We start from the raw sequence: 13,492 nt of genomic DNA, 5'->3' as shown, positions 1-13,492 counted from the left end.
AAATATACATGGGGAATAGCTGTACAACAGTATTCAGATGCCATAGTAACCCTATCAGAACCATTTAGTAAAGCCAGATATGACATGGGTGAACTGTTAAATATTCTACTAAAGTTCTTTACAAAGCTATGTACCAGATACACATTCTAGCAGTAAAATGCAACATGATGTAAAAACATACCTTACAGAGGTTAAACTCTTGAGGAGCCTTTCAGATTGATCTGACAAGTTTGATGGAAGCAGTAGTTCAACTGGCTGCAGGCGCAAAACTCGAGACTCTAACTCTAAGCGAGATGCAGAGTCTTGGAAACTGTCATAAACTACCTCCCCAGTAGTGGGCTGGATGGCCTGTCAAATAAACACATAAACCCTGAGGTTATCTTTTGCCACCAACATACATTATACTTTGCTTGGGCATAAAAGCCAAATTAAATAGCTTGTGTTCACTTCTGCCTGAACACTAAAATTATTTAAGAGCTACCAAGCAGGAATCTTTAAGGCTCAAGGAAGAGTTTTGGTTAGTCAACTTTAATTAATAGCATTAGCAAATTAACATGGAATCTTTACATGCATGGTGTTGTATGCAAAAATAGTGGCTCCCATGTGTCCCACAATGTCTTTGTGATGGCAGCAAATAAAAAATAAGTGCATTTTAAATAGAGGTACACTGAAATACAGGTTGCAGATTGGACTGGCACTGATAAAAGGAAAATTAACATTATCAGCTACTGGCTTTTTTTGGCCGATGTAGCTGATAATGTCACTGATAAATGCCACATGCAAGTGCACAGCTGCACACACCCATGGCTAGAAATGCAGCCCAGCAGCTTGGAGACCAGCATCCTGCTGGTAAGTCTGGAAGGGGGGGAAAGGGGCGTGGGGGGAGGGAAGGGGTGTGGTAGGGGCAGATCGAGGCCTACAGCGTGAGGGAATGGGGAAGGGGCAGAAGCAGGCGCTGCCCAGCCAGGTTGGTGAATGGCACCCCAGAGCAGGGTGTGGGGCAGAGTCATGGGTGGCTCATCCAGAAGGTGCAGTTAGACAGGGGGGATGGCTTACCACTGCTGCAGTGCCCCCTCCAGGATCTGTGCACAGGATGGAGGCAAGCTGTCTGCTCTGGGCTCAGGACCAGAGGCTGCACCAGGCTCTTCCCAGTGCAGGGGTTGCGCCAGGGCAGGGAGCAGGGCAGGCTTAGCTGCACAGGGGGGTGGCAGCAGCACTGGGAGGGTTGACTATGGAGAAGCTACAGAGAATTCTGGGCTGGCCATAGCTCCCCAAACCCTCCCTAGTGCTGTCCTGCTTGGGGCACACTGCTTTGCTGCCTTTCCCTTGGGAGCCCCACGCTGCCCACGTGCCCCCTGCCCGCCCCATACTGCAGGGTTTCTGAGGGAAAGGCAGCAGAGCAGAGTGTCCCTGAGCAGGGACAGCACTAGGAGGGGCCTGAGGGGCTATGACCACCACAAAATTCCCCATGGCCCTGCCCCATAGCCTTCCCTGCCAGCACCACCTGCTCCGAGCCCAGCCCTGGCCCAAGCCCAGTTCCCCTGCTAGGAAGAGGTTGGTGCAGCCCCTGGCCCCGAGCCTGCAGCAGGCAGTCCACCTCTGCCCCACACACAAATCCGGGGGGCGGGGGGGAACACATGCTCCCCATATCACACCCAGGGATGCACACAGTGGTGGGGAGCCTCTCCCCCTCCCCAGGACAAGCTGCCCATGGCTCCATCACACACCCCATCCTGGGGTCCCATTCACTGCCCTGGCTGGGCAGTACTGGCTCCTACCCCTGCCCCAATCCCAGCCCCTCTCTAACCATGGGGGCCTCAGTCTTCCCCTCCCACCCCTTCCCCTCACAGACTTATCAGCAGGATGCTACTCTCCAAGCTCCAGGGCTGTGTTTCTTAAATTGCTTATCAGATTCGTATCAGCTGACATGGCTGGTTAATAATCAGCTGTTGATATTAGCCAAGAAAATCTTTATTGGTGAGCCCTATTTTTTAAACTCAGAGCACATAGCTTCTATTGCAATACGTTCTGAATCAATGCCATTTTTAGTCAAAACAAGATGCTAATGAGATCTTCAAACTGTTCAGATGTTCTAATGCCATGAGTACACTAAATATCATAATCTATTGCTATTAAGAGGCAATGCAAATTAACATAATTGAAAAGATATGATATTTATATGGGAATCCCCCTGAAATGAATAATTTATTTTAAATCTACATTTATAACTGGGACAGAGAGTTATAGGCCAAATGCAGACATGCAGGCACATGCAGTTTATGGCACTGCAAACCTTGTTGTGGTGCCCAGTATGTTAAAACGTGCCCTACATTGCACATTTGCAGCCCAGGGGCAAAATTTGCTACCAGGAAATCCGGGTAGAAAAAAAAAACCCTCATACCAAAGAAGTGGTGTAGCACATGCTCCAGAACTTTGTGCTGCTAGGTACAGAGGCTAGGTCCTCCCAGGAAAATCTCTAGCTCCTGGCCAAAGCAGCTATCCTCTCTAGTTGTCCTCCGACTCCTCCAGACTACCAGGAGCCAAGAGGAGTGGGGAAATGGCAGTTTCTCTGAAGCAGGGCATTTTGCCCCACACCAAAACTCACATGTAGGGGCATAAGCAACAGCAAGTAGCAACACAAATTTGTAGTACTTTTTTCCCTGCTGTAAACACAAGCCCCTGCACGTGCAGACGCACCCATATTGTACAACTCAAACACCATGGTGATGCATAAACATCAAAATGACTATATATATGATCTGTTGGTAACCAGAAATTGAATTATCTTAATCACTTCACAATTTTCCCAATTTATAATTTTTTCAATCTACTTGATGTAATAAAAAAACCCTGAAATCTTAGCAGTAATGAAAGATTTATAATCTTAGCTTCTGTGAGGAAATAACCATTACACTAACTGTTAATGTTTTTAAATACTTATGGTATATGTGTTTGCTTAAAGTGTTATAAGCAAACATAAAAATCATTAGCCTTAATGATGTTTTATATTCCCAATATCATTTTGCATATAATAAAACTCATTAGAAAAAGCAGCATTTTAAAGACCATCAACTACAGTGTGACACCTGACATTTTCAAACACACTGAATTTACAAGGGATTACTTTTCAAAAAATCATTATCAATAATACTAGAGGTGCACCTATATGTTGGTTGCTTATCAAATTGGCACCAATAAAAGGGAAATGACATTATTGGTTTTTTTGGCCATTGTAGCCAATGTTTACTGATAATTATGCCTTCTGGTCAGGGCCCCAGATGCATGGGTTCCCTCTCCCTTGAGGGGCTGGGGCCCCCAGATGCCTGGATTCCTTTCCATGAGCCAGGATGACCTTGAGAATGGAGGACCCAATCCATTTTCCATCCCCACTTCCATCCCGTCACTGGTGGGCCAGGCTGAGCTGGAGTGAAGCAGAGCAGCTGGTGCAGTGTCCCAGGCACTAGTGCAGTGTAGACTGAAGGCTGAAGCCAGGGCAGGCACTTTAAAAGGCAAAGAGTGCCTCAGAGACATGACTGCGGTGGGGAGGGGTGGGCAGAACTGCCCAACCCAGTGTGACTCAGCCTGCAGTGCCTGGGGGTCCTTGCTCCAGGGGCAGAGCCTGGCAGGGACTGCCCCACGGGCCAGGGGCAGAACATGGCAGATGCTGAGGCAGCCGCTCTCCCCCAGACTATATGTCCTCCCCCCCAGCACCTCAGCTAGGATGACTGCCCTTCTCTAATTGGGATAAATCCTGGGCTGCATGACTCCAGGACAGCATTTGTCCCAGATTCACAACATTTTGCAGACATCAGGAAATGGTGGGTTTCCACTTGCAAGCTGGCAACATTCCTGCCTGCAAGGGGCCGGAAGCAGGATGCAGGGGGCACCATGTGTATGTGCAGGCCCATGCACACGCACGTGACCAGAAATACACCCAGGCAGCATTGAGAGTGGCTCCAGCAAGTAAGTCTATGGTGGGGAGGTCCCATGGCAGATGGGGGAGCAGATCTGGGCCCCCACAGTGATGGAGGGAGTGGGGCAGGATATTGGGGCTCCCAAGGCAAAGGAAGCAGAGTGGGGAGCCCAAAGTGGGCATATGCCACACTACCCTCAGCTCAGCCAGATTCTGACCTACACAAGGCCAGGGCCATTCAGCCTCCTCTGTGGGGCAAATCCACTAGCAGCAGCAGCACCAGGAAGGGGACAGGAGGGAAGAGGAAGGAGCCCTTCCTCCCCACCCCCCAAAGTCCAGCTGCTCCCGGGACCTGGGGTCCAGCTGTAGGGGATAAGTGGCCCAGTTTCTCCAGGCCTGGAATGGTTCCATGGCCCTGCCCTGAGCCAGAGACCACCCACACCTGGGCAGCCAGGAAGGCTCACACCTTCCCTCTCAGCCCTGCTCAGCAGGCTCAGGCAGCCGCCCCCAAGCTGGGGTTCAAGGGAATCATGCAGAACAGCACGGGCTGAAGGGCTCTGCACAGTCAGACAAAGGCAAATGCTAGGCCAGCCCCACCTACTGCAAATGCCACAGGCCCTGGGCACCTTTACATGTGCTCCAGGAGTGGAAGCAGCACTTTAATTAGAGCAGCTCCAACAGTCACTCTAATTAAAATGCCAAAGTGTCTCATGTATCAGTGTCCCCATACTTACAAATGGTGGCAGGGGTATTTTACCTATGGCTCATATGACAAGCTTTAGTTCAGGAGCCCCCGCCACCACTTCTAAGCATGAGGATGCTGATACACAAGATGCTCAAGGCTGCTGGAAAACACCAAAAAGGTGTATTTATGTCAGTAGTTTAAAATGCCTTGGATTATTACTAAATATCGGTTAGTGGATCGGCATTAGCCAATATGGCCAGTTAATAATTGGCTATCAATATTGGACAAGAAAATCTGTATTGGTAAATGATACCTTTTAAAAAAATTTTGCATTGTGTTTTATAAATTCCACTAATATGAGGAGTCACTCATCATAAAGGAATTTTATAGTTTCCAAAAATCCTTAGCCACAAAAATCAGACATTTCTCAAGGAGGATTACTTACCACAATGCCTATAACAGCATCCCCTTTCTTTTTATTTCTCGAGTTTTCTTCATTTTCACAGATACAAAGTAGATAGTTATCTGTGACATCAGATGTTATTTCTTCAACATCTGCAGGATCATCTAGCTTCAGTAAGGGGTTCACATTTAATAAATGTTAAAAAAAACAACAACTAGGAATTCACAAAGACATGGCCAAAAATGGACCTTGCAAAATTTTTCTTCTACCTATTATTCCACATAAACAACACAAAGAGCAATTTTACAGAAGAAAGCCTATCTTCTCTGTATGGAATAGATGTAGATTATGGTAACATTCAAAGTGCAGAAAGGACCATAATTGATAGCTGCATATGTGTGTTCATTTCTACAGCCCAGGAGCTGGAGCACATGCATTCCGGCCCCCTAGCTACAGGGCTACACAAGCAAGCTCTCCAGCCAGGGGCACTAGAGGGCTACTCCCTGGGCCACACCTATCCTTAGGAAAACCCATTACTTATCAGCTTTTTCTCCTCCCCTGCCTGGGAAGGGGCAGACTATCAAGTGGCAGTCCCTTAGGTTTTAAATCACCTTGTGTACAGTCAAGGTGGGCTGCATATAGGATGACAGAAAGCTGACTGCATGGGAAAGTGGGGCTGGGGACAGCCCCCCTGACCCTGGGTCCCAGATCTCCAGTTTGTAACTCACCACACATACTGTCCAGTTGAGCAACACACACAACATTTAAAGCCCAAAGGGTCATGAACTGGGGCAGGCAGGGGTACCATTTAAAGTCCACATGGCTCAGTACCAGGACAGAGATAACTTCCCCAGCCTCAGTTCAAAGGCACCACAGCTTTGCAATCTCCGCCACGGCAATGGGAAGCTGATGGGGACTGGGAACCAGCTTTGGGGCCAGCCTCCCCAACATGGATTCCCAGTTCCTGGGCTTTGTGCTCCCCACACCTGCTGCCCAGCTGGATAGTGGGGGGCAGTAATGGGAAACTGGCAGGGGCCAGCAGAGCCCTTTCCCCAAAATGGAGACTACTGAGTTTGGGAAGAAGCAGACAGCAACAGCTACTCCTTTCCCCTCCTTTTCTCTCCCAGATCGAACTGGGAGGGGAGCCCACAAGCATTCACTCTTGCAAAAGAAAAACTCTCTCAAGGCAGATCTTTCAGGCTGAGACCTAGAAAATAGTTTCCCAGAAAAGGCATTCCCCCCACTCCCTGGATAAATTCAGTGAGTGCTTATGTATTTCTCATTTCTACAGGAAGAATGGTGATTTTCCCAGTAGAAATATAATGCCCGTATGCAGCCTCAACCAGTGATTTTTAACAGGGCTGCTACAAGATTAAGGTTGGTGTACCACCCAGCACCTATGCAAGGAAATACATACTCTCCTCCCCCATCCAGGGCTCCGTGCCTGCCCCAGCTGCCTCAGCAGCGCTTGTGACTGCTTCTCTGAGGACTGTTCTTGCCACTGATGTCGCCTACCCTCAGGCGGCTCCTGTGTTGGCTGTCCCTACACTGCCAGCAGCATGTCCTGCAGCCCAGCCCATCTCCTCCACAACTCCCAAGCTCCTAAGCCAGCAGGAAGGGCTCCAGGTGCAGTCACCAGCATATGAGATCTGACAGGATCAGTGTCAGTGGCAAGAGCTGTGCTTGCTCCCTCAGGTACAGACAGGGGTGACCAGACAGTGAAAAGAGCAGGGCACAGCAGGGTTAGGTCCTGCCCCCTGCCTCTCTTACATGGCACAGTTAGATCAGTGGTTCTTGGTCTTTTGAGCCTCAAAGCCCCCATCCATATCTTTTCTGAATTTAGATTATAGCTCAATGATTCTCCACAAGGGTACCACAAAAATCAAAAAACTTATGGAGGACTGCTTAAGACTAAAAAAAGATTAAGAGCCACTGATCTAAGTAAATGATGATCCCAAATCCATGTAGTCACATAATGCCATAGTGTCTGTATACACCAGATCAGCCCATCAAAAATCCATTTCCTTGTACTGTGAACTCAGAGCCCAACAATACTGGACTGCATCAGAAATCAAATTCCCTACTGCCTTTGCACTCTCCCTGCTCAGATAGAAGCCATTTGACTAAGAAATGGAGAAAAAAGACAAAAACGAAAGAAATGAAGGAAAAAAATAGAAGAAGAAGGAAACAGCTGTACTGGTCAAAGCTGTGTTTAACTCCTTTTGATAACCTAGTTCAGTAGCAAGTAGAAGAGCTTGACTAACTCAATTCCATAGAGGGCACTGGCCTTAGGCTCATAACGCTAGCCCCCTTTTCTTCAAAGCCCTGTCAACTCCATAACCTCAACCCCTTCCTGTTCTCAAGGTCTCTTACAAAGATTTACTAATGCTACATCTATCAACCAGTCAAAAAAACTAATTCAGGCACACACACACAAAAAAAGCCTAGACCTCCAACAGTCCATTAACACTTTTGGAGAAAGCAAGACTTGCAGGAAACATGTGACCCCCCTACTATATTGCAATGAACTTACACCTCTAACAGATGTTATTCATCATGGTCACAGACTAAGCTTTGGAAAGACTTTCAACTACTATTAGTTTTGGTTAGTAGGGCTTTGCAAAGTGGCTGTGGTGCGATTTCGTTTCAGATTCGGCCATTTCAGAGGACAGTGATTCGTTTTGGTGTTTTGGATCACTGTCCTGTTTTGTTTTGGCCAAATCTCCTCCAAATCTGTTTCGAAGCCCAGCTGGGTGGGGCTTGGGGCCAGGGGCTGCAGAGCCTCAACAGGGAGCAGGATGAGGCCGAGGGCGGCTTGTCTGGAGGAGAGGGAGGGCCACTGCCCTCCACGCAGGTGAGAAGACCCCCATGCAGATCTCTGATCCCTGCAGAGACAGGTCACATGGCAGGAACCAGCACTGCCCTGCCACAAGATCTGGCTCCTCAAGGAGCAGAGATCCGTGCCAGCAGTCTCATCGCTGCCGCTGCCCGTCCTGTGCAGCCCCGAATCTGTGCTCCCTGAAGAGCCAGGTCAGGCGGTAGGGACCAGAGATCAGTGCTGGGGTCTCCTGCCCACTACATGCAGCCCCATATTGCTGCTCTTTGCAGAGCCAGGTTGCCCAGCAAGGACCAACGCTGCCCTGCCACGTGACCTGGCTCCGCAGGGAGCAGAGATCCACACCAGGGTCTCCTAGCCGCTGCTGCCCACCCTGTGCAGCCCCATGTCACCAGGGTAGTGGGGGGCGGGCAGTGGCAGCACGGAGACCCCCAGCACGGATCTCTGCTCCCTGAGGAGCCGAGTCATGCAGCAGGGCAGCAGCATACAGCTGTTTCCCTGCAAGCCTGGCTCCGAAACTCCAAAATTTTTTGAAACATCTCCAAAACATTTCTGAAATGTTTTGAATGCCTCATTTCATTTTGGAGATGTTTTTGAGCCTTCCAACTCAATTCAGACTTGGTGTTTCAGGCACTGAAATGTTCTGAAACACCTTCAAAACAAAACAGCTGCCGAAATTTTGCACAGCCCTATTGGTTGGTAGTAGACTGAATCCTTGTCTGCCCTGGATTTTTTAAGTTGACTGCCAGAAATTAAATATAAACCAATGTTTGCTTTAATCTTGTCCAGTATGTGATATCCTTTCCTCTGCAAACAGAAAATCCTGCTCTCATGTTTCTGCACCCCTCAGGACTAGGTTAAGGAAGCTCTTAATTCATGAAGTCTGATCTCTAGAAAAAAACAATTCTGATCTTTATATCCAAATTCTGGCTTTTTTTAACTACCAGAACTTGACAAACTGCTATTACTAGAACATGGCTCCAGTACTGCAGCATTTTCTAACTTCACAGATTTCAAAATATCTGAAAATCCCAAAAACTGAGTTTTTACTTGTGAACTTTCCGCATATTCTACCAATTTTTGCTAGAATTGGGAAGGCAACAACTACATGACAAAGAACAATCATTGCCAATGCAGAGGTAAAAAGAAGAGAGGATGAGATAGCCAGTACATCCCATTCCTCAGCTGGTACCATATGCATACCTTTTGGAGCTGCTGAAGCAAGTGGCAAGGCTCACTGAACATTCAACCATACACAGCACACCAAACGTTTGTTTTCACAAGCAAAGTAATTAAACCAAAAAAGATATCTTCTCCAATGAGTGTAGATTTGGTATAGAGAGCAGTCAGCTTTCTGCTGAAGAGGGAGCTTTTGTTTTCTCCAACAGCCTTCAGTGCAGCAGTCTCCGTTTGTTTCACAACTCCCACCTGCAACAGACCCAAAACAGAAATGGAAAAGTTAACTGTGGGATGAAAAAAGGCTTTCCAAATAAACTGAAGAATACCACTGGAATTTAAGAGATGCAACTAGCAAATTTAACACTGATAGGCAAGTGAGGGGTTAGCAACAGCCCAACTAATTCAGCCCACTGATGGGACAAGATTTGCTCACCTGCAACTTGCAGATAACCTCCCTTACGTGTCTCACATCCTTTATTGGTGTGGGGAGAAGTCACAGACCTTTTGGAGAACTGCCACAGTGAGGCCATATGCATCAGTTCATCCTCATCATAGGCAGTCAGAGTCAAATTAGACAGCAAGAAATCCAATATCTTATCTGCCTTTATAAGCCATTCTGTTTTTACTGAAAGCTGAACCTTGAACCTTTTTTGGGATAGGTGGATCAGAGACTAACAGAGGCCTGCTTAACAACACTTGAAAAGCAGAGGGGTGGTTAGGATTAAAAAGAAAAAAAGAGGGGGATGGGGGAGAACACAAAGGAAAGAGAGAAAATGCTGCCTTCTTTCAGTACTTTGTATCTCACACAGGAAGATCTGCTCCCAAATTAAACTCTGAACCTGAGTGTTATAGAATGAAGAGATGCAAATCTATTTACACTCCAAGACATCTCATACAGGAAGAGCCCAGGGAAGGGTGTTACAATTTTAGTTTCAAAACACATGATAAGTTTCATACTTTGTGATTTTTTATGCAAGTCATACACCCATGCTAAGCTTGTAAATTACTTCAGTTAAACATGAAACTCAGGTTAAAGTTAAACAAGTGGGGGTCAAACTTTCTGACAGGTGTGCCACATATACGCCCCACACCCTCCCCAATTGCCACTCTGATCTCTTTTCCTTAACATATCTGCTGCTCAGCTTTCTGCTCCACACCCTACTGTTCTGCATGTCCGCTCCCTAATCTGCCACATGTCACACACAGAGGCTGCATGTGCCACCTTTGGCACCCATGCCACAGGTTTGCCACCCATGTGTTAAACAAACTAATTAAAGCCAAAAATAACCTTATATCCTTTTGCTACAAGTCGCCGCACATGCACAAACAGCCTGAAGGTTGGTATGCTAGCAGTCATAAAGTTGTGATCCAGATGACAGAAAATATTTAGCTCCTTGGCTGCAATCTGTAAAGCAGGAAAAGGATACATTGGTCAACAATTCATGGCAGACTCACTTACTGGCGTAATTTGCAACAACAGAAGTACTAGAAATACAAACTTGTGAAAAAGTACCTATTCATCAAAACTATGGCTGAGCATCTCAGAACCTCTAAGTAGCAAAACAGAAGCACTGGAAAACAAAAGATGGAGTAACAGTTCAGCTCCTCAGTGTCCTCTTATGAACAGAGAAGTGCACTATTTTATTGTCACCTGATGGTATATGTACACCGCTTAAGTAGTCCTACGCATCTCCCTACTGAGACGCACTGTGCTGCTCTGTGCATACTACTTTCCCAGCTGGAACTACGGGTGCACTTACATAGATTTTTGGGGTCGATACCAATAGCCAATTTTTAAGGTGGCATATCGGCTGATATCAATACAATTTCCAATACCAGCCTAGCAGCTTAAAGAGTTACATGCAGCTGGTAAGTCTGTTGTAGTGGGTGGGGAGGGAAGGGACATGAAGGACGCATATCAAGGCCCCCGCAGTGAGGGAGGAGAGGGGCTGGTGCAGGGACTTGGGCAAGCTGTCCACCCAGGCCAGGGGCAGGGTGGGACACAGCTGCAGCTCGTCCGGGGCATGTAGGGCAGCTCCCGCCAATACCTGCCACTGGCCCAGCAGCTCATCTGGTGCACTCCTGTTGGTCCAGCAGCTCTGTTGCTGCTCCCACCGCTTGTCTGGGAGGGTATTGGATGGGTGCATTCACCTGGATCTATGTGGGGCGGGTCCATGCCAAGCTCTTCCCAGCAGGGCGGGGCGGAGTCTATAGCGAATTTTGGGGTGGCTGCAGCCCCCCCATAGCCCCAACCCAGTGCTGCTGCTGCTGCCCGCCCCAAGCACAGCCCCAACCTGCCCTGTGCAGATCTGGGGGCACACACATCCCTCAACCCCTCCTGGACAAGCAGTGGGAGCCATGGCAGGAGCCGTCGAACAAGTGCCAGATGAGCGACAGGCAGCAACAGAAGCCACCCCCCACCCCTCCCTGCGCTCCCCAGACAAGTTATGGCTCTGTCCTGCACCCACCCTACCCTGAATGAGCAGCACTTGCCCCAGCCCCACTCCTCCCTTACCGAGGGGACCTTGATCTGCACTCCCCCCATGCCACTTCCCTCCCCCCTCCCCTTCTACCACAACAGACTTACCAGCTGGATGCAGCTCTCCAAGCTTCTGGGCTGTGATCCTTGCCGCATACGTGCTGTGCTGCAGCTGTACACATGCACAGGCCTTTTACTGGCCAAATTTTCAGCTATATCCGGCCAATTTCCAATACAGACAATTTTCTTTGTATCAGTGCCAATCCAATAACCAACTGATATGTTGGTGCACCTCTAACTGGAACTAGGGTAGCCACTCACATGCAGTGGCCTACACAAGCCAACAAACTGCTGAAAGCCAAGGAGCCACCATGGTATTTCTCATTTGCACATGCAAAGAAACATTTCATGTTCTCTGGCACTGTAAGTGAGTAGTGTAAATTTACCCCATTCCCTTTAGGGTCCAATCACAGAAAATATGCAAAGAACCAAATAGTGCCCACTGAAGTCCAATTGCAATGGAAAATTGTTACCTCAGACTAAGTAACTACATAATGCACTTCTACTAAACTATAAACATCACTGGGTTATTTAAATACTGTCAGGAATACTATCATTTCCACTGCCAAATATGACATAAAACAAAAACTTTTTTTTTCCCCAGAGGCTAGCTCTGGGTCCTGCGCAAAAGGTGGATATCCACCAGCCTGAAGCAGCAGCCTGTAGCAGAAACTATGGCAAAGCTGCAACACACGTACACACATCACTCCCCCACTCCCCGATAATACTTTTTCAATTTGAGGGAGTAAAACTGATAGCAAATTAGCAAGCCAAATAATACAAAAATAAATTGGGGAAATGAAGCCTCCAATACCTAAGCAAGAATAATTTTCCCTGTGGTCTTAATTAAATATGGAAAGGGTGTGGACTTAAAATCAATACTAATGATTTGCAGACAGACTAGAAAAGATTGTTTATGGATTAATTTACAGTTTGCAGACTGTTGAGCCCAGGATCCCTTGAAAGTTTTCTTATTTAGATAGCTTTCGTGTGCACAGATGTAGCACTGAAAAAATGTCATAACCAAATGTGTCAAATATAATGTTAATATTCTAAATCACTATTCCCCTCCTCTATTAAAATTGCAAGTTGTGTTATTATCTGTAAATAAAACTCTTGAAATCACAGAATCACAGGATTTGATTCTCAAGGGTAATCTAGTTCAACTCATGGCGGACATGCAGGAATGACACACCTCTTCTTGAATCCTCCAGCGAAGAAGATCCCATAACTTCCCTAGGCAGTCTATCCCACTAACTTACTCTTCTAATAGTTAGGAAGTTTTTCCTGAGATCTAATTTGCTACAGTTCAAACCAATGCTTCACATCTTACCCTCTGCAGCAAGGGAGAAATACTGTTGTACTTCTCCCTTATGGCAGCCTTGCAGAGATCTGAAGACTGCCAAGATGTTTCCCCTTAAACACCTTTTCTGCAAGCTAAACATACCCAGTTCTCTTCAACTTTCTGTCCAACAATTTGCCTTGCAACCACTTTATCATTTTTGTTGCCTGCAATCTGGACCCCGTCTAATTTGTCTATGTTGCTTTTAAAATGTGAAACTCATATACACAGTGCATTTTGTTACAGAAAACCTGACTAATTTGCTATCAAGTTATTTCCTCTTTGCCGATTTTCCTTGCCATGATACAGCACCCATCTTTAAAAATACTTCCATTTTACCTCTGACAGACAAGAAAATGTTATTCTAGTATCAGTAGTGTTCTTCAACTCTAACACTTGGGAAAGAATATTGCAAATATTTTCATAACACTGTTTTTGTGCACAGGCTATTTGTAGGGACCTACTCAAATCGTGATTTTGCAGATATTAAGAAATCGGTTGATGTCTGTGAAATATTCCTCCAAGGAGGAATATTCTGCACTGTTCTGGTCCTGCAGGGAGCAAACCAGGAAAGCCAAGGCTGCAACTGAACTCC

At 46.9% G+C, this 13,492-nt stretch overlaps 1 protein-coding gene across 1 annotated transcript in view; it reads right to left on the bottom strand.

Annotated features, from left to right (window-relative positions):
• Positions 1 to 13,492, bottom strand: part of MSH3 (mutS homolog 3) — a 217,380-nt gene that overhangs the window by 193,561 nt on the left and 10,327 nt on the right. Inside the window, exons 4-7 of the mRNA XM_019532309.1 lie at positions 10,305 to 10,421; positions 9,148 to 9,265; positions 5,044 to 5,189; positions 182 to 348 (exon numbers count right to left, since the gene is read on the bottom strand). Coding sequence (XP_019387854.1) covers positions 182 to 348; positions 5,044 to 5,189; positions 9,148 to 9,265; positions 10,305 to 10,421 — 548 coding nt within the window. The remainder of the gene's footprint in view (positions 1 to 181; positions 349 to 5,043; positions 5,190 to 9,147; positions 9,266 to 10,304; positions 10,422 to 13,492) is intronic.

The sequence above is a fragment of the Crocodylus porosus genome, unplaced genomic scaffold (assembly GCF_001723895.1).
Source record: "Crocodylus porosus isolate Cpor-Errol unplaced genomic scaffold, CroPor_comp1, whole genome shotgun sequence".
Taxonomy (NCBI): Eukaryota; Metazoa; Chordata; order Crocodylia; family Crocodylidae; genus Crocodylus; species Crocodylus porosus.
The sequence above is the reverse complement of the archived record's forward strand: the minus strand, read 5'-3'. Positions and strand labels throughout refer to the sequence as shown.